Source organism: Chiloscyllium plagiosum, unplaced genomic scaffold, assembly GCF_037043375.1.
Source record: "Chiloscyllium plagiosum isolate Xiang-an unplaced genomic scaffold, Cpla_swu_hap1 HiC_scaffold_21, whole genome shotgun sequence".
NCBI lineage: Eukaryota > Metazoa > Chordata > Chondrichthyes > Orectolobiformes > Hemiscylliidae > Chiloscyllium > Chiloscyllium plagiosum.
Genome location: NW_028270159.1, coordinates 21299643 through 21318059, shown reverse-complemented (window position 1 = coordinate 21318059; position 18417 = coordinate 21299643). Strand labels below are relative to the sequence as shown.

General features: G+C 41.7%; 1 protein-coding gene across 1 annotated transcript in view; it reads left to right on the top strand.

Moving 5' to 3' along the window:
- The first annotated feature begins 808 nt into the window (after window positions 1-808).
- The window catches only part of slc2a8 (solute carrier family 2 member 8), a 29017-nt gene continuing 11408 nt past the window's right edge, over window positions 809-18417 (top strand). Inside the window, exons 1-4 of the mRNA XM_043720242.2 lie at window positions 809-1209; window positions 12416-12578; window positions 13140-13346; window positions 17065-17164. Of these exons, the coding sequence (XP_043576177.2) occupies window positions 1103-1209; window positions 12416-12578; window positions 13140-13346; window positions 17065-17164 (577 nt within the window). The 5' untranslated portion in view covers window positions 809-1102. The remainder of the gene's footprint in view (window positions 1210-12415; window positions 12579-13139; window positions 13347-17064; window positions 17165-18417) is intronic.

Genomic DNA, 18417 nt, shown 5'->3' with positions numbered 1-18417 from the left:
GTCCCACGTCCCTGTTTCATTGCTCATTGTCTGCTCCTGATGCTTAACTGACCGAGCCATGAGGTGGAGGTGCCTGGGGTGTACTTTTTTATATATAAAAATCACACAATACCAAATTAGATTCGATTTCCTACAGTTTGGAACAGGCCCAATACGCGCGCTGAAAATGTGTTGCTGGAGAAGCGCAGCAGGTCAGGCAGCGTCCAGGGAACAGGAGAATCGAACGTTTCGGGCATAAGCCCTTCTTCAGGAATGCTGGATGCTGCCTGACCTGCTGCGCTTCTCCAGCAACACATTTTCAGCTCTGATCTCCAGCATCTGCAGACCTCACTTTCTCCAATACGCGCGCACCAACCCTCCAAAAAGTAACCCACCTGGACCCATTCTCTATACTTAAACCTGATTAATGCACCAAACATTATGGCCAATTCACCTGGCCTGCACATCTTTGGATTGTGGGAGGAAACCCACGCAGAGAATGTGCAAACTCCACACAGTCACCCAAGGGCTGGGATCGAACCCAGATCCCTGGCGCTATGAGGCCACAGTGCTAGCCACCGTACCTCCCCAACAGGTTTATTTGGAACTGCAGGCTTTCGGAGTCCTGCTACCTGATCAAACCAAAGGGACGTCTGTTTCATCCTGAGGGGATTGATATTGAACGAGAAGTGAAAATAACTGCCTGTATCAATGATGGCGGCGCCCCTAGCTCCAACCCGAAGGGATCGGAGTAACTGCGCGTGCGCGCGGACGCCAGGCGATGCGCATGCGCCGGGCCCCGCTTTGGGGGAAGGGATCAAGTAGAGAGACGGCCCCGCCTTCCCCGCGGGGAAGAGGCAAACTACGGGAGGTCCGGCCCCTCGAAACTAAAAGGAAGATGTGTGGGATAGGGGAAAGTTGGCAGGGAACTGGTTAAAGGAGGCGGCGGTGCGTTGTGTGTATGTGTGTAAACATGGGCGGAGGAACAAACGGAGCCACTTCGTCGACAAATGGCGGAGTGGGGGGAGGGGAGTGAGTCACGTGGGAGTCATACCCACTTGTCCCCCCCCTCAGAGCGCATGCTCCTCCAGCTGAGTCTGGGTAGCAGTATCTGGAGGAGACCATGAGCAATGAAGAGCAGACTCCGCTCCTTGAGCCTACTGCAGGGGGGTTCACCGAGCAGCAGCAGCAGCAACAGCAACAACAACAACAACAACAGCAATATTTTCAGTAAGTGACTCTCTCATGCCTGATTTTGTTTTTGCAATATTGTTGTACCTGCTGTTTTACAGTTTTCCTTGCAGATCATGTTGAGTTATTTTCATTCGTGTCTCTGCGTTAGTTGTTATCGGGACGTTTTCATTTGATCTGACTTTTCCCAGATTTTGGCGAATCTGTCATGAGTATTAACGTAACATTTTATACATATCAGTATGCCCCTCTGAAATATTTCTGCAGGCGTTGTTTCGTGATGAAACAGTGAATTGTGATTGTCAGGTGCTCTTCCTGTAGAAGAAATCGCAGCAAGGCGATGTGTTAAATTTAATTTGTAAGCATGTACCTTTTGGTGAGAAAGGGTTAACTATATATCATAATCTGATGTCTAGTTAATTAACTTTTAAATAGTTTGTAGGTGTTATTTGCACACTGCACCCAAACACTTCTTAGTGACACATAATTGGTAGTGTATCTGGTCTGCTGGTTAAAGCATTAGCAGTGAGACTCTGCGTGGCAAGTGTTTGACAAGTGGCTTTGGATTTTCAAAGCTGTCATTACTGGCATGAAAGACAAGTCACTTTCTGTTAGGCCTGCCATATGAGATCAAACAAAATTCACATAATTGCATATACTTAGATCAGCACAAAAGTACTTGGAAGAGAGATTGAACTTGCATTTAGCATGCTCAGCATTCCTGTACTTCAAGTATTATGTTTAGAGTTGTGATGTAGGCTTATGCACCAATCAAATTGCCTGGAACAAGATAAAAAGCAGAATTTTTATTTTCCTTGTGCTGTCAGTTGAAAGACGGGGTATCAGGAGAAAGACCCGCTCTACTTGGAAATATTTCCCTATCGTCCCTTAAGCTACTTAAAGGCAGGTCAGGCCATCTTCAACATCTGACACATTCATTGTGAAGCATGCTGCTGGAGTGTCTGGGGTTAATCTCAAATGCAAAATATTCAGGCTTAGAAGCAAGGATACCAGCACTGAACCAAGAGTTGCACTAAAGTTGCGTTTGGTTGTCAGTTCCTAACATTAGGTTACAGTTTGTTCAATTTGCTCCCTGCTTCGTTTGTGATCTTTATCCTCAAGTCTTAGCCTTATCCCCTGAGCCTGGGATCTTAATGGGAATTTCTGAAATTAGAAATTGTAAAAGAAAACCTGATGCTAGTGTTACCTTGTCCACTTTCACATTTTGCAGTTAAGGGGATTACAACATGGTGATTTTCTTTTTTTTTTCAAGAAAGCAAGTGACACAAATTAAACAAGGCTCAATGTTGCTTTTCAAAATTGAGAAGCTGAGGTTCCAGAACAGATTCCTGGAGACACCACTTGTCACATCCTTGTCAGAACAATGTCTATGTCGTCTCCTGCCTCCCAACCAATTAAGAATCATTTCTTAAATTTTTCTTCAATTCTATGCTTTCTACTTCTTTGCCAATTATCTGCTGTATAGCACTTATCAAATATCTTCTGGAAGTTCATGTGGACAGCATCCAAAGGCTTGCACCTGCCATGCTAGTGTCCTTCTCTCAAAATGCAATCAGATTAAATCAGGCCATGTCCTTCCCTTCATAAAGCCATCCTGACTGTTCCTCTGATGTCTGCCCAAGTGCTATCACTGATTCCACCACGTTTCCCACAGTTAATGTTAAACTAGCAGAACTGTGGTTATCTGATTTCTTCCTCCCTTTGCAAATCTGAAAATGTCTTATCAATCTAATGGTTGTCTTAAATCAAGCTGCATGACAGCGTAATGCAGGGAGCATTGTTTACTGGTTACCCTGAAAATACATAGAGTAATGTGATTTTCTGGAAACAATTGTGAAATTAGCATATCTAACTCAGATCGAATACACTGTTAACCTCCAGCCTTCACATGTGACACACCATTCAGAGTTGGATATATCTGTAAACAAAGAAAAAACATTATTAAACTCCAGTGTTTAAAATAGTGTAGGATAGATTGGTTCCACAGGTCGGCACAACATCGAGGGCCGAAGGGCCTATATTGTGCTGTAATGTTCTATGTTCTAAAACAACAAATCAGGTAAAATAATCTTGCTGGGAAATATGCCAGGAAAAATTTAAGTACCGTGCATACCTGTGAGATTCATCCTCCTAGGGCTTCTTACTTACCTCCGTACAAATATCTGAAAGTGCACTTAAAATAAGTTCTTCTCGCCATCTCAGCCTTCATCCTTTTAATGGCTATTTTTTTCTCATTCCATTATTTGAAATATTCTGCGATGTTTTTCTAATACTGGAAAAATAATTGAAATACAAACTTTGTACATTATAGAGTCCCTGGTGTGGAAACAGGCTATTTGACCCAACAAGTCCACACTGACCCTTCAAAGAGTAATCCACCCAGACTCACTTGTCTACTTTATTATTCTAAATTTACCCCTGACTAATGCACCTAACCCACACATCCCTGGATGCTATGGACTATTTAGCACTGCCAATTCACCTAATCTACAGATTTGTGGATGTGAGAGGAAACCAGAGCACTCAGAGGAAACCCATGCAGACACGGGGAGAATATGCAAACTCCATACAGATAATTTCCCGAGGCTGGAATCAAACCCGGGTCCCTGGTGTGAGGCAGAAATGCTAACGACTGAGCCACCTTGCCACCATATCTCAATTTTCCCTTTTTGTTCTTCCTCCCGTCCAGCACATATTATGATAATACATTACCCATTATGTTTCTACATTCCTTCAGTACTGAAGAAGTCATATTTAACTTGAAATGTTAACTGTTTTCACAGGTGCTACCAGATCTACTGGATTTCTTAAGTGCTTTGTTACTGCAAATCTGAAATAAAAACAGTGGCATTTAGCTTTATAGTGAAGATTAGTTGAGCTGTAAGCACTTGATAAGAGCTAGTTTTGTAATGCAGTAATGTTTTGCCTCATAGCTGTTGGCTGGTCCCTGTACATAATGTAAGAACTAGGAGCCGGACTAGGCAATCCAGTCACTTGACCCTGCTCTGCCGTTTGAGACAATCCATGGCTGATCTCCTCTTGACCTCAACTACATTTTGCTGCTTGCTGTCCAAAACAATTCAACCCACAACTAAATAAAAATCTTTCTCCTTTAAATTTACTCAATTTCCCAGCATCCACAACACTCCGCAGTGGTGAATTCCAATGAGAAATTACTTCTCTGAAAGGGTGGTGAATTCCACGAATTCCACAAATTCACCACCCTTTCAGAGAAGTAATTTCTCAATGGTTTTAAATCTGCTAGCCCTTATCCTAAAAGTATGATCTCTCGTTGTACATTGCCCCTGTAAGGCTGCACACTCTCTGAAGGACTCCGGCCCAAAACATCGATTCTCCTGCTCCTCGGATGCTGCCTGACCTGTGCTTTTCCAGCAACACACTCTCAGCTCTGATTTCCAGCATCTGCAGACCTCACTTTCTCCTACCCACTCTGTACATCTACTTTCGAATCTTTTATACCTCAGTTAGATCTCCCCTTGTTCTTCTAAACTCCAGAGAGTATTAGCCTAAACTGCTCAATCTCTTTTCATAAAACAGACCCCTCATTTCTGGACTCAATCTACTAAACTTCCTCTGAATTGCTTAGAATACAACAACCTCCCTTGGGGGATCAAAATTGTACACAAAGCTCCAGGTGTGGTCTCATTCTAATAATTGTGCAGTTGTAGCAACACTTCCCTGCTTTTCTCCTCTATTATTTTAGCAAAAATTGTTAAAAACTCAGATCTTTAAAAAACTTATTGAAGTGCACATGAGAATTGGATAAATATGTGTGTCCTGTCTTTTCTGTTAATTTACACCAGATTGTTGGATCAGTTCGAAGTGTTTCAATGGTCTGTTGGTCATGCTCACAAGCTTTATGATATTGTATTGAATAACTGCACAAATGTCAGATTAATCTCATCAAGCAATGACACTCCCTTGCTCCAATGAGCAGAGATATGAAAAATGTCACTGTTGAGCAAGATCAACATTTTCATTAAACCTGTAATTATTTCACTGAGCAGCATCTCAGAAACCATCACGTGCCATTGGATGGTAAAGGGTTGATGCTAAGGATGTATAAATTACACTCTGATCTGTACATAATTCATTCAAATTTTTGTTTCAACAGCATTTCCTCTATCTTTCGTAGCTACTTCCTTTTAATATATTAGAGCGCTTCCCATTAGGACCAGAGAACTTTTCACCTCATTGTACTTACTTCCTGTCCTTGTTTTGACTCCTGATTATTTAGTATTTTGTTGGAATGTTATTAGTGTCTTATACTGTAAAGACATGCAAATGTTGATTTCAACTTTTCTGCTTCCTGGTTTCCCATCATAAGCCCTTCCCTGAAGAAGGGCTTATGCCCAAAACGTTGATTCTCCTGCTCCTTGGATGCTGCCTGACCTGCTGCGCTTTTCCAGCAACACATTTTCAGCTCTGATCTCCAGCATCTGCAGCCCTTACTTTCTTCCCATCATTATCACTCCAACTTAATTCTTTTGGGGTAATATGTTTGCTATGGCATTTAAAAAATGTATATTTAAAGATGTTCTTGATATTACTTGCAAGTTTACCCTCAAAACATATCTCTTCACTCTTCATTATTTTTTATATTTATTTATAATTAAAATTATAGTACAAATGTAAATCACCATGAGGTACTTATGTGTTTTTGTAGGCCTATCCCTTTGATTACTGGCAGCTCCAGCTCAGTTCTGAGCTTGATACTGAAACTGTTCCAAATATTATGCTAAAACTATGTCAGCCTGCAGTGATTCTTTCAATCACATTTTCATGAATTTTTAACCACCAATTTCCTCTAAATTTCTCGCACAATGCAGTTCATTCAGAAGGTGAATGTCTCCTACGTTACAGTTCATTTAGCGTAGCATGGTGGCTCACAGTGCCAGGGACCTGATTAGATTCTACCCTTGGGCATCTGTGTGAAGTTTGCATATTCTCCCAGTGTCTGCATGGGTTTCCTCTGGGTGCTCTAGTTACCTCCTACATAGCATAGTCAGTCCACCTAATCTGCACATCTAAGTTGTCCATAGTATCCAGAGATGTGTAGGTTAAGTGTATTAGCCATGGGAAATTCAGGGTTACATAAATAGGGTAGGAAGGTGGGATGTTCTTTGGAGGGTTGGTGAGGGCTTGATGGGCTCAATGGCCTGCTTCCACAATGTAGGAATTCTATAAATCTGAGAGAGCTAAGATGCTGAGAATTGCTTTCCAATTGATTGAATTAGTTTTCTAACCAATCCACGATTTTGACAAGAACATCTGTTGTGCTTTTTAAAACTGAACTCAACTATTATTTACTAAAAGTTTAACCAGTTGCAGCCTACTGCCATTTCCCTAGATTGTTCAGCAGTTTAGAAGTTATAGCTGTATTGGTACAAATTCCTACCACTTTTCAAAACTAGCACTTTTCAAACTAGTAAGCAACTTTCTTTAAATTGGGTTAATGAGTAACAAATGCTCATTCAATGGATTTTAATTTTGAAGAGACAGATATACATTGAAAGAAGATATTCTAATCTTGTTTTAATCTTAAACTGAAAAATGTGTTGCTGGAAAAGCACAGCAGGTCAGGCAGCATCCAAGGAGCAGGAGAATTGACGTTCCGGGCATAAGCCCTTCTTCAAGAATGAGGAGGGTGTGCCAAGCAGGCTAAGATAAAAAGTAGGGAGGAGGGACTTGGGGGAGGGGCGTTGGGAAAGCGATAGGTGGAAGGAGGTGAGGGTGATAGGCCAGAGAGGGGGAGGGAGCAGAGAGGTCAGGAAGAAGATTGCAGGTCAAGAAGGCAGTGCTGCGTCCGAGGCCTGGGACTGAGATAAGGTGGGGGGAGGGGAAATGAGGAAGCTGGAGAAATCTGCATTCATCCCTTGTGGTTGGAGAGTTCCTAGGCGGAAGATGAGGCGCTCTTCCTCCAGGCATCGTGTTGCCATGGTCTGGTGATGGAGGAGGCCAAGGACCTGCATGTCCTTGGCGGAGTGGGAGGGGGAGTTAAAGTGTTCAGCTATGGGGTGGTTGGGTTGGTTGGTCCGGGTGTCCCAGAGGTGTTCTCTGAAACGTTCCGCAAGTAGGCGGCCTGTGTCCCCAATATAGAGGAGGCCACATCGGGTGCAGCGGATGCAATAGATGATGTGTGTGGAGGTGCAGGTGAATTTGTGACGGATATGGAAGGATCCCTTGGGGCCTTGGAAGGAAGTGAGGGGGGAGGTGTGGGCACAAGTTTTGCATTTCTTGCAGTTGCAGGGGAAGGTGCCGGGAGTGGAGCTTGGGTTGGTGGGAGGGGGGGGGGTGGGTGGACCTGACGAGAGAGTCGCAGAGGGAGTGATCTTTTGGGAATCCTGATAGGGGAGGGGAGGGAAATATATCCTTGGTGGCGGGGTCTGTTTGGAGGTGGCGGAAATGACGAAGGGTGATATGATGTATCTGGAGGTTGGTGGGGTGGTAGGTGAGGACTAGTGGGGTTCTGTCCTGGTGGCGATTGGAGGGACGATGTTCAAGGGCGGAGGAGCGGGAAGTGGAGGAGATGCGGTGGAGAACATCGTCAACCACGTCTGAGGGGAAATTGCGGCCTTTGAAGAAGGAGGCCATCTGGGTTGTTTGGTATTGGAATTGGTCCTCCTGGGAGCAGATGCAGCGGAGGTGAAGGAATTGGGAATATGGGATGGCGTTTTTGCAGGGGGCAGGGTGGGAGGAGGTGTAATCTAGGTAGCTGTGGGAGTCGGTTGGTTTATAGTAAATGTCTGTGTTGAGTCGGTCGCCTGAGATAGAAATGGAGAGGTCTAGGAAGGGGAGGGAGGAGTCTGAGACGGTCCAGGTAAATTTGAGGTCGGGGTGGAAGGTGTTAGTAAAGTGGATGAACTCTTCAACCTCTTCGTGGGAGCACGAGGTAGCGCCGATACAGTCATCGATGTAGCGGAGCAAAAGGTGGGGGTTGGTGCCAGTGTGGCTGCGGAAGGTGCTATTCCACATATCCGACGATAATCTTAAACCCAACTTTTGAATTGGTGTTCAAAATTATGGCTTTAAAGCAAAAAATTATAAAGTGGATTTTTTTTATTATTATTATTATTAAAAAAGACAAAGTAATTGAGAGAGAACCCATGAAAACATGCTCGGTCATCTGCCCAAATATCTATGTTGATCAGTGTCAAGTATCACTTTTTCATACTCCTGTCAATCATCTTGGACATTGTTATATGGAAAATGCTATGCAAATACAATTTGATGTTGGTTTGAAAATCCATTACAGTTCCTTTACCACTGCTAGGTGTTGAACCTTTAACTCCTCATCTTACAGTAACCTGGGACCACCTTCACTAAATGTACTGCAGCTATTCAGAGGATTTGAGCTATAGGGAGAGGCTGAATAGGCTGTGGCTGTTTTTCCTGGAGCGTCAAAGGCTGATGGGTGACCTCATACAGGTTTATATAATCATGAGGTGCATGGATAGGATAAATAGACAAAGTCTTTTCCCTGAGGTCGGGGAGTTCAGAACTAGAGGGCATAGGTTTTGGGTGAGGGGAAAGATCTAAAAGGGACCTGGGGGCAACTTTTTCACACAGAGCATGATGCATGTATGGGAATGAGCTGCCAGAGGAAGTGGTGGAGGCTATTACAATTGCAACATTTAAAAGGCATCTGGATGAGTATATGACTAGGAAGGGCTTAGAGGTATATGGGCCAAGTGCTGGCAAATAGTTCTAGATTAGGTTGAGATATCTGGTCGGCATGGATGAGTTGGACCGAAGGGTCTGTTTCTGTGCTGTACATCTGACTATGTGGGAATTCTGAAACTTAGACGCTCAGTTGTAATTGGGGCCTGTAGACTTACATTTGGTTCCCAAGCTGAGAAAGGAAATATCATTTAAGTATGAGAAATAGAAACTATCCATGCAACACTTTGTTTTGGATTCATTGCACAGTGCTAATAAAACAGTCAGGATTTTGATTTGCTGGTAACAGTAACATCACTGACCCTTTTATAATGGAATAGATCTGGTAGCAAATCCTGGCATCTGCACATTTCCACTTAAACGCAGAAACCAGGAAGATCTCCCACTTCTCATCAGGGTCGTCGTAGCACTGAAGTCACTACAGTGGCTAAAGCTATGATGCTGAAATACTAGGGATGTCAGAAATAGCTAGGCCAGTGTCTTTAGGATTAAGTGAATTTTCAATGCTGTATAATGTGGTAATTGGTGTCAACCAACTTCTCTGATCCTGAATATTTAATTTTAGAAGTCTATTGTCTCATAACTTTAGAAATCGATTTGAAGTTGAAGTTTTATTAAAAGTGTCTCTACTTTCATGTTTCTCATCTTTCTTTTCCTGTAATGCTTTAGAATTCTGGTTTAGTGAGGCTTGATCCATCTCAAATGGAAAAATCTCGTGGTTTTTTTTTGCCTGCTCACAGACTCCACCAAATCCCTTTTAACAAATGCCATAATGGTCCAATGCAGAATTTCAGCAAGTCTGTGCTCAAAATGTCTCATTCTCTAGACGGCTGTAAACTGCTGATCAAAACCTGAAAAATGTTTTATCCTGTGATCAAATCTCTCAAACTGCTTCTGAACCTTTAGTCCTCTACGTATCTGTTTTTCAGGAAGTTACTATATATCACGTTTCTGCAATAGATTTGGTATATCGTTTTAATTTTGATTTCTTTATGAAGAAATTTTTCATGCTCGGGTTGCAAGAAAATATTAACTAAAGTGGCGTATTGGAAGACGATTCTAAAATGGGCTTAGTTCCAATCACAAGGCTAAGTATCCTTTGTTTGATAACATAAATGTAACATGAAGGTCAAACTAATTTCCTCAAGCTTCTGTTGGTTGCAAGTGATTTATTTATAACTCCACAGACATTGCATCTCATTTCAATGCTCCTTTTGTTTTTCTTCGCCAACATTTGAAATGCATGTTTCTGAACCATAATTAGGTTCATTTTTTGACTTTCAGTACTTCCTATCCTTTGATCCAAAAACACTTGGTCAAATTTGACTATGTTCTGCTATAATATGTTTAAATAATCTTTTACACTTCTGCATCGCATGTCAATTCAATAGGGCACAGTCCACTCTACATTTAAAAAAAAATTGTCCATTTTCCAACATTTAACTTTTACATGTGTTCTCTCATGGTAAAAGAAATACAATTTATTATAGCTGGCATGGTTCAGTCCAACTAAATTTGTAACAAATGTCTGAAGGTACCTACCTGATAATTTCAAACATGGTAAGTTTCTTGCTGCAATTGCAAAGACCTTGGTGAGACTACAGTTGGAATACTGTATGCAGGTTTGGTTGTCTTATCTGGGGAAGGGTTTTCTTGCTTTAGTGGGTGTGCGTGGAAGGTTTACCAGACTGATTCATGGGATAGCAGGACTGACCTGTGAGGAGAGGTTGAATCGGTTAGGATTATACACACTGAAGTTCAAAAGAATGAGGAGGGATTTTGTAGAAACTTATAAATTCTAACAGGTTTTGAGAAGATTAGTAGGTCAGGTTGAGGTTTTGGATGTAGGTTTGCTCGCTGAGCTGGAAGGTTCATTTCCAAACGTTTCATTATCCTACTAGGTAACATCTTCAGGGGCCTCAGGCGAAGCAGTGCTGAAAATTCCTGCTTTCTATTTATGCATTTGAGTTGCTTTGGGTTGGTGATGTTATTTCCTGTGGTGAAGTCACTTGCTGCCCCTTTTCTCAGTAGAGTGGTAGATGGGGTCTAACTCGATGTGTTTTTTAGATTCCGGTTGGAATACCATGCTTCTAGATTATTATTTCAATGAGCCAACACACACTACAGCACAAAGGAAAATCACCAACACCATGTATTCAAGAAGAATGGGTACCCAATGAACACAGTCCGCCGATTTCTCAGCAACAAACCCAAACAAGCAAAACACATCCAGAAACCCTAGCCACTCTCCCTACAAAAGGATCTCAGAAATGACTGCCAGACTACTCAGACCCCTTGGCATCATGGTAGCCCACAAACCCACACACTAAAACAACAGCTAATGAACTTGAAAGACCCTATACAGACAACTAATGTCATTTACAAAATACCGTGCAAGAACTGTAACAAACACTACATTGGATAAACAGGCAGAAAACTAGCCACCAGGAAAAATAAACACCAACTAGCCACAAAAAGACGTGACCCTCTCTCACTACCATCAACAAACACAAGAGTTAGACCCCATCTACCACCCTCTGAGAAAAGGAACAGGAAGTGACTTCACCATAAAACCCAAACATATAAATAGAAAGCAGGAATTTTCAGCACTGCTTCGCCTGAGGCCCTTTGAAGATGTTAACTAGTAGGGTAATGAAACGTCTGGAAATGAACCTTCCAGCTCAGCGAGCAAACCTACATCCAATTCTAACAGGATTAGACAGGGTGGACGCTGGAAGTGTATACCATTTTAGGACTGATGAGGATAAATTCACTGAGTGGTGAAACTGTGCAGATCACATCCACGAAGCAATCAAGACCAAAACATTTATGATTTTATAAAAAAGTTGGATGTAGCACTTGGGGATCAGAAGATACAGGAGGAAGTTGGAATAGGATATTGGTCTGGATAATCAGCCATGAGCATAATGAATGGGCTTGAAGGGTTTAACGGTCTATTCCCCCTCTTTTCTATGTTTCAAATATGATATCAATTTTTCTTCAATTGCCCTTAAACCTTCTCCTTCGTTTTTAAAAAAAAGTTGATGCTTTCAAAAGGTAACTCCCATGATATAGCACCCTACATGCACTTTTCCATTAGAATGAAGAAATGCCATCAGACACCTCTGTATATCTCCTTGTCAGCCTCAAAGGGTTCAAAATTGTGGGTAGTCACAGGTAGCATATTCTCCATTGAATAGAAAAAGGAAAGTATTATACCTAGAAAGCAGCTCAATGACACTGGGTTTGCAAGTAACTGTATTAAACTCTACCCCTCCATACCTTTCTTTTGTCCTCTGCTAGTATCCCATTCTAATAAAGGTTGTCTTTACCCCTGCAAATCTACATTGTTCCTGTACTGTTTATAATGAAGCAATCCTGCTTACCATCTTACAAAATGAGATATAAACAACATAATTTACTATTGTATTTGCATGGTTTACATTGTTTCACGGTGCCAAATGTTCAAATCTTCTAACATTTTTGAATTAAAGGCTGTCTCTGTTTTCCTGTATTTTCACAGTAAAGTGTGGAATAGGAATCTGTACCTGGCTACATTTGCTGCTGTTCTGGGACCTCTTAGTTTTGGATTTGTCCTTGGTTACAGTTCTCCTGCCATTCCAGATTTGCAATCTGATTCAAACCCGTATCTGAATCTTGATTCCACTCAGGCTTCCTGGTTTGGGGTAAGCAATCAACTTATCTGTGGATGCATTTTCAACTTTTGCATGTTTGGTTTCACAGATGCTTTAAATATTTAATTTTAGTGTCTCTCTCTTAATTGATGTACTCAGCCTGCTGCTGAATCTGGCATTGGGTATTTCGTTCACCTCTTGAATTTTCCATTCTTCTCACCCATCAGCAAACAAGGTTGTAACAGTGGTGGTGGTTAAACTAGGATTGGGAAACGTCACGTTACTAGTTCATTGTTCAAAAAAATTCTCAGCAACTTACTTATGTACTTCATCTTCTCCACTTCATCTGTCGACAACCTTTGTGATAACAAACGTTGTAAATTAATCAGCTTTTTGTCGCTATGGAGCTGCGTGTTGAAATTTACATGAATATTCATACTACTTTGCATGCAAAGTCTGCATGAATAGGAAGGATACATTTAACATAAGTCACTTAAATTTGAGTAATTTTAATATTGAGACTTGTATGTGATTTTCTGCCCAGCTAATATAAATGTAAATGAAACAACTGAAATATTAAATTGAAATGAAAATAAAATGTCTTCTTTATAGTCCTTAGTTACAATAGGCGCAGCTGTGGGTGGCATAATTGGAGGATGGATTGTTGATAAAATTGGCAGAAAGCTGACCCTGATGAGCTGTGCTGTTCCGTATGTCGCCGGGTTTGCAATGATCATTGTAGCACAGAATGTCTGGATGCTCTACAGTGGTAGAATATTGACTGGATTGGCGAGTGGAGTCACCTCACTGGTTGTACCTGTAAGTACCATGTGTCTGCACTGAACAAGTATAGGTTCCTGTAATATAATGTTAGAATTATTGACAAACAGCTTAGCATGAATATGTAAAAGTACACTAAGTAACATGAATTTCCAAGTATCCTTAACATCCATGCTGCCCCCCCCGCTTTACGATTTGTGTTTCTGTATTTCACTGTATTTGGCCTGTTACTCTCTGACATGTCCATCAATCAGGCTGTGAGAGTCATCACTCCTGCAGTGCTTGCTCTTCACACTCGTTTTGTGACCTGTGGACAACACTGGAGAGGTAGTAGACTAACTTAGTAATTACTAGACAACTTACTCAGGACTTTATCATTGTGGTCAAAGTAAAGGCTAATGCAATGTGGAACTTCCACCTTTGAAATTAGACATTATTTGTGCATGTGCATGTAGCTGTGAGCATGATGTTTTTAAAATGTCATTTTGGAAGAATGTAAAAGACTAAATCAATAATTAACACTGCAGTCACTCAACATGTACTCCTGTACTTTACCAATCACCAGAGTTGTGTTAATTACTGACCTGCTTTTGCTTATTTTTCTTGCAGCGAAAGAAGCCTTTAGGATTAAAACAAATTTGTGTGTAGAAAACTTTACTACAGTTTCGTTCTTATAAGGTGCCACCCTATTTAATATCCTATGAATTTGAGGTCAGTTACAGCCAACAGTAGGAGAAACGTGCAGAATCTGACCAAAAGAGGAAGCTGACTGAGATAGAAGGAAACAAAGTGGATAATTGTAACTTAGTCTGTAATGAGATTTGCACTTAATAGCAGACTGTCAAAGTCATTTGGCAGAATGCCTTATCACTAGAACTTTCCAACAAGCACCAAGACAATGCCCTTCTCACCACCAGCCAAGCAATATCTGTGAAATCGTTTGTGGATACTCTGTGCCAATGTACACTGCCCTTGAAGTGGCTGTGGAGGGGTACAGACTATCACACATCTCCTACTGGAATGTGCCTTTGCAAAGGAAGTCTGGAGAGAGATGCAGTGGTTTTTGTCAAGATGCATCTTGAGCAGCTCCGTGATGCATGATTCTGCGCTCTATAGTTTGTTCCCTTGGACATAAACCAAGACAAACATCAACTGCACCTAGAGGTCCATCAGCTTGGTATTTGTCTGCACGAAACTGGTGAGTCTCCCAGAGCAAGGAGTTGACCTTGACTGCATGATGCAAACTGGCACAGTCCAAGGTTCAGGAATAAAGTTTGGGACAGCTGCCATGAAGGCACAGTGGGGAATGTCCACTGTCTGATGTCTTTTTGCTGACATTAAATGGGTGTCCATTTCAGTTATTGGACGTGATCTATATGGACATCAGTAAGGTGTTCGACAAGGTTTCCCACTGGAGACTAGTTAGCAAGGTTAGATCTCATGAAATACAGGGAGAACGAGCCATTTGGATACAGAGTGCCACAAGGATTGGTGCTGGGTCCTCTACTTGTTCACATTTTGTGATTTGAATGTGAACATAGGCAGAGTTAGAAAGTTTGCAGATGACACCAAAATTGGAGGTGTGGACAGTGAAGACTGTCACCTCCGTGTACAACGGGATCTTGATCAGATGGGCCAATGGGTGAGGAGTGGCAGATGGAGTTTAATTTATTTAACTGTGAACTGATGCATTTTGGAGGAGCAAATCTTAGCAGGACTTATACAGTTAATGCTAAGGTCTTAGGGAGTGTTGCTGAACAAAGAGACCTTAGAGTGCGGATTCATAGCTCCTTGAAAGTGGAGTCACAGGTAGGTAGGATAGTGAAGAAAGTTTGGTATGCTTTTCTTTATTGGTCAGAGCACTGAGTATAGGAATTGGGAGGTCATGTTGCAGCTGTCCAGGACATCGATTAGGCCACTTTTGGAATACTGCATGCAATTCTGGTCTCGTTCGTGTCAGAGGAATGTTATGCAACCTGAAATGGTCCAGGAAAGATTTACAAGGATGTTGCCAGTGTTGGAGAGTTTGAGCTATGGGGAGAGGCTGAATAGGCTGGGGCTGTTTTCCCTGGAGCGTCAGAGGCTGAGGGGTGACCTTATAGAGGTTTATAAAATCATGAGGGACATGGATAGGATACATAGACAAGGTCTTTTTCCCTGGGGTGGGGGGAGTCCAGAACGAGAGGGCATAGGTTTAGGGTGAGAGGGGAAAGATATAAAAGAGACCTACGGGGCAATGTTTTCACGCAGAGGGTGGTGTGTGTATGGAATGAGCTGCCAGGGGAAGTGGTTGAGACTGGTACAATTGTAGCATTTTAAAAGGCATCTGGATGGTATATGAATAGGAAGGGTTTAGAGGGCTGTGGGCCGGGTGCTGGCAAATGGGACTAGATTAGGTTATGATGTCTGGTTGGCATGGACGAGTTGGACTGAAGGGGCTGTTTCCATGCTGTACCTCTCTCTGACTCTATACATGATCTCTGCCAACAATTTGAACAGCTTTCACATCACAGTGGCTTTGGATGATGCTACTCAATTCTGTTGATGCACAAGTTTGCACAACGTGGTTAGTAAGTAAAGGTCTTTGAAGTTTTGTTTTATATTGGACAAAAACAGGAATCTGTTCAGAATGTTGAATGTGTAACTGCATTAAAATGGCATTTTGTCTAGTTTTTTTATTTTCATAGATCTCGTAGAAGTTTAAAATCTTATTCAATCCTTTTGATCCAAAAAGTATTGACTGTGTAGGTTGGAATAAAGGTTCCTGTATAAACCAGGAATAGGGCATTTTACTTAACACATTTTGTATGATCACAGTTAAGGTCTGCAGGTTCAGGTCAAAGTATCCGCAATAATTATTAACCCAGGATTCTCTCTATCTTGGCTATTTTGCAACTTTATATATGAGATTGTGAATAATTTTGAAATAAACAAAAAAGGCTCCTATGGTGGCTTTTCCTATTTATTAAATTCAACTGGGTGAATGCTACACCAAATGTTTCAAATAAATATATCAAATACAAGAGGGATGAATTGAGTGACATGCATGCTAGGGCAATCTTTCCAAAAGAATCAAAACTGAAGCCTATCAGAAAGTTTGTAGGACCAAAAAATGCTGCATTGTACTTACGTACTCAGTGCCAGATAAAGGCTAAAATGGTCAAAATTCATTCTTAGTCTCTTTTGTTTCCCTCAAGAAAACCATTGTCATGTGGTGATGACTCATGTATGGTACACATAGTTCAGTCTACGTGAGCAATTCTCTGCCCTTGTGATCAACCTCACGGAAATCAAACAAATCTGTGGAGCTGTCTCTGCCTAATGTCAAAAGGCATCAGCTTCCTCACTGGCCTGAAATGCCTGCTTTCTGGACTTGAATTGTCATGGGTTTAATTAAATACTTGCAGCGAGATTTGAAAAAGTATCAGCCCAAAGTATTTAAAACACTCGCAACTTACTCTTGTAGAAGTATTGCTCAACCAATAGAGGGCAAGCTTAGCTGAGAAATTGATAATATATTGTGTTGTTAAGAAAGACTCCAATTTTACATTCCTGGAAACTGATTTGTTGCTTCCTTGGGAACAACTCAGGAATAAGAGGACTGAGTAATCTATCACAATGTAATGACATTCCTTATGTTGAACGATTTTAATATAACTGGTGTAACACCTCTTCATTTTGAGTTTACCCAAGTTAAAAGACTGTAATAGTTTTGAAATATCACTTAATTGATGTGCAGCAATGTTTTCTTTTCTAGGTCTACATTTCAGAAATGGCTCACCCTAAAGTACGAGGGCTGTTAGGATCCAGTGTTCAGCTGATGGTGGTAATCGGAATCATGGGTGCATATGTCGGTGGTACGAATTGAGATTTTCTTTTCGGGGTGTGTGCTGCCAGCACTGAAATGGGGTGCGCCCATGAGACAATTGTGACAACAGACAATTAGTTTTGCAAATGTGCGCTGATGACCTCTGGGATGTTGAATGATTCTGGTCTTTCAACAAGTCACTGTTCACATTCCCAAACTGACTTTGTTTTTCAAAAGAGCTTTTGTTACAAGGTCATCAAGACGAGACTATAGACTTACATGCACTGAAGTCAGTCTCATTCTCTTTGTTACGACATTAAATTTGCTGATTTTTTTCCCTCATTTCACAATTCAAGATTACTAGAGGTTCAAACAAATAAACTACTTGCCCTTCTACCATATTCAGTGGGCTAATTTCTTGCTTCTCGCCTCCATCATTGAAACAACTGAAAAGACAACACTCCGATTTTGTGATTGCATGGTTGTGTATGTGTGTGTGCACACTCTGTTTCAAACCCTGCCCCCTGACCTAGAAGTAGGACTGGGCAGAAAAGTAGCCTTTCAAGGTTGATGCATTTTCAAAAAATGGGTATTATGCAACTTTGTGCATTTCCCTGTCACATCTACCTTGTTACTTCTCTGCTCACCATGAATCTTACACCTATGGTCTTTAATTTTCCAGCTGACAATTTGTCATTTATCCCATTTCTCTTTGGAAAGAGCATTGAGAATATGTAACATAATGACTTTAACTCAGTTTATTTCAGTATTGTTTTGATAACTTCAATTAATTTGACAGTGCTAGTTGTGTAACCACAGTCAAAGAAAAGACATGCTACATTGAATCCTGCTTAATTAGTCTTCTGAAGACAGGCAGGAGTTTGGAAGAAAACAGCAAGCCAGGCAGCGTCAGGAGGTGGAGAAGTCAACATTTCAGGTGTAACCCTTCTTTGGGACGGGGGGTGAGTATGGGGGGAGCTGCAGATAAAGGGGGTGCTGCAGATAAAGGGGGTGATGGATAGGTGAAGATGGGCAGAGGGTTGGTCAGTGGGAGGAATGAATCCGGTTGGTGGCAGGGGAGTTTGGGGAGGGGCTGAGAAGGGGAGGGAGATTGTTCGAAATTAGAGAACTCGATGTTGAGTCCTCCAGGTTGTAGGTTACCCAGGCAAAAGATATGGTGTTTCTTTTAATTTATAGTGTGGTTCATTGTGGCAATGGGGGAGACCAAGAATGGTCATGTTGGAAAGAGGGTGGGAAGGGGAATTAAAATTGGTAGTGACTGGGAGGTCCGGAAGGCCCCTG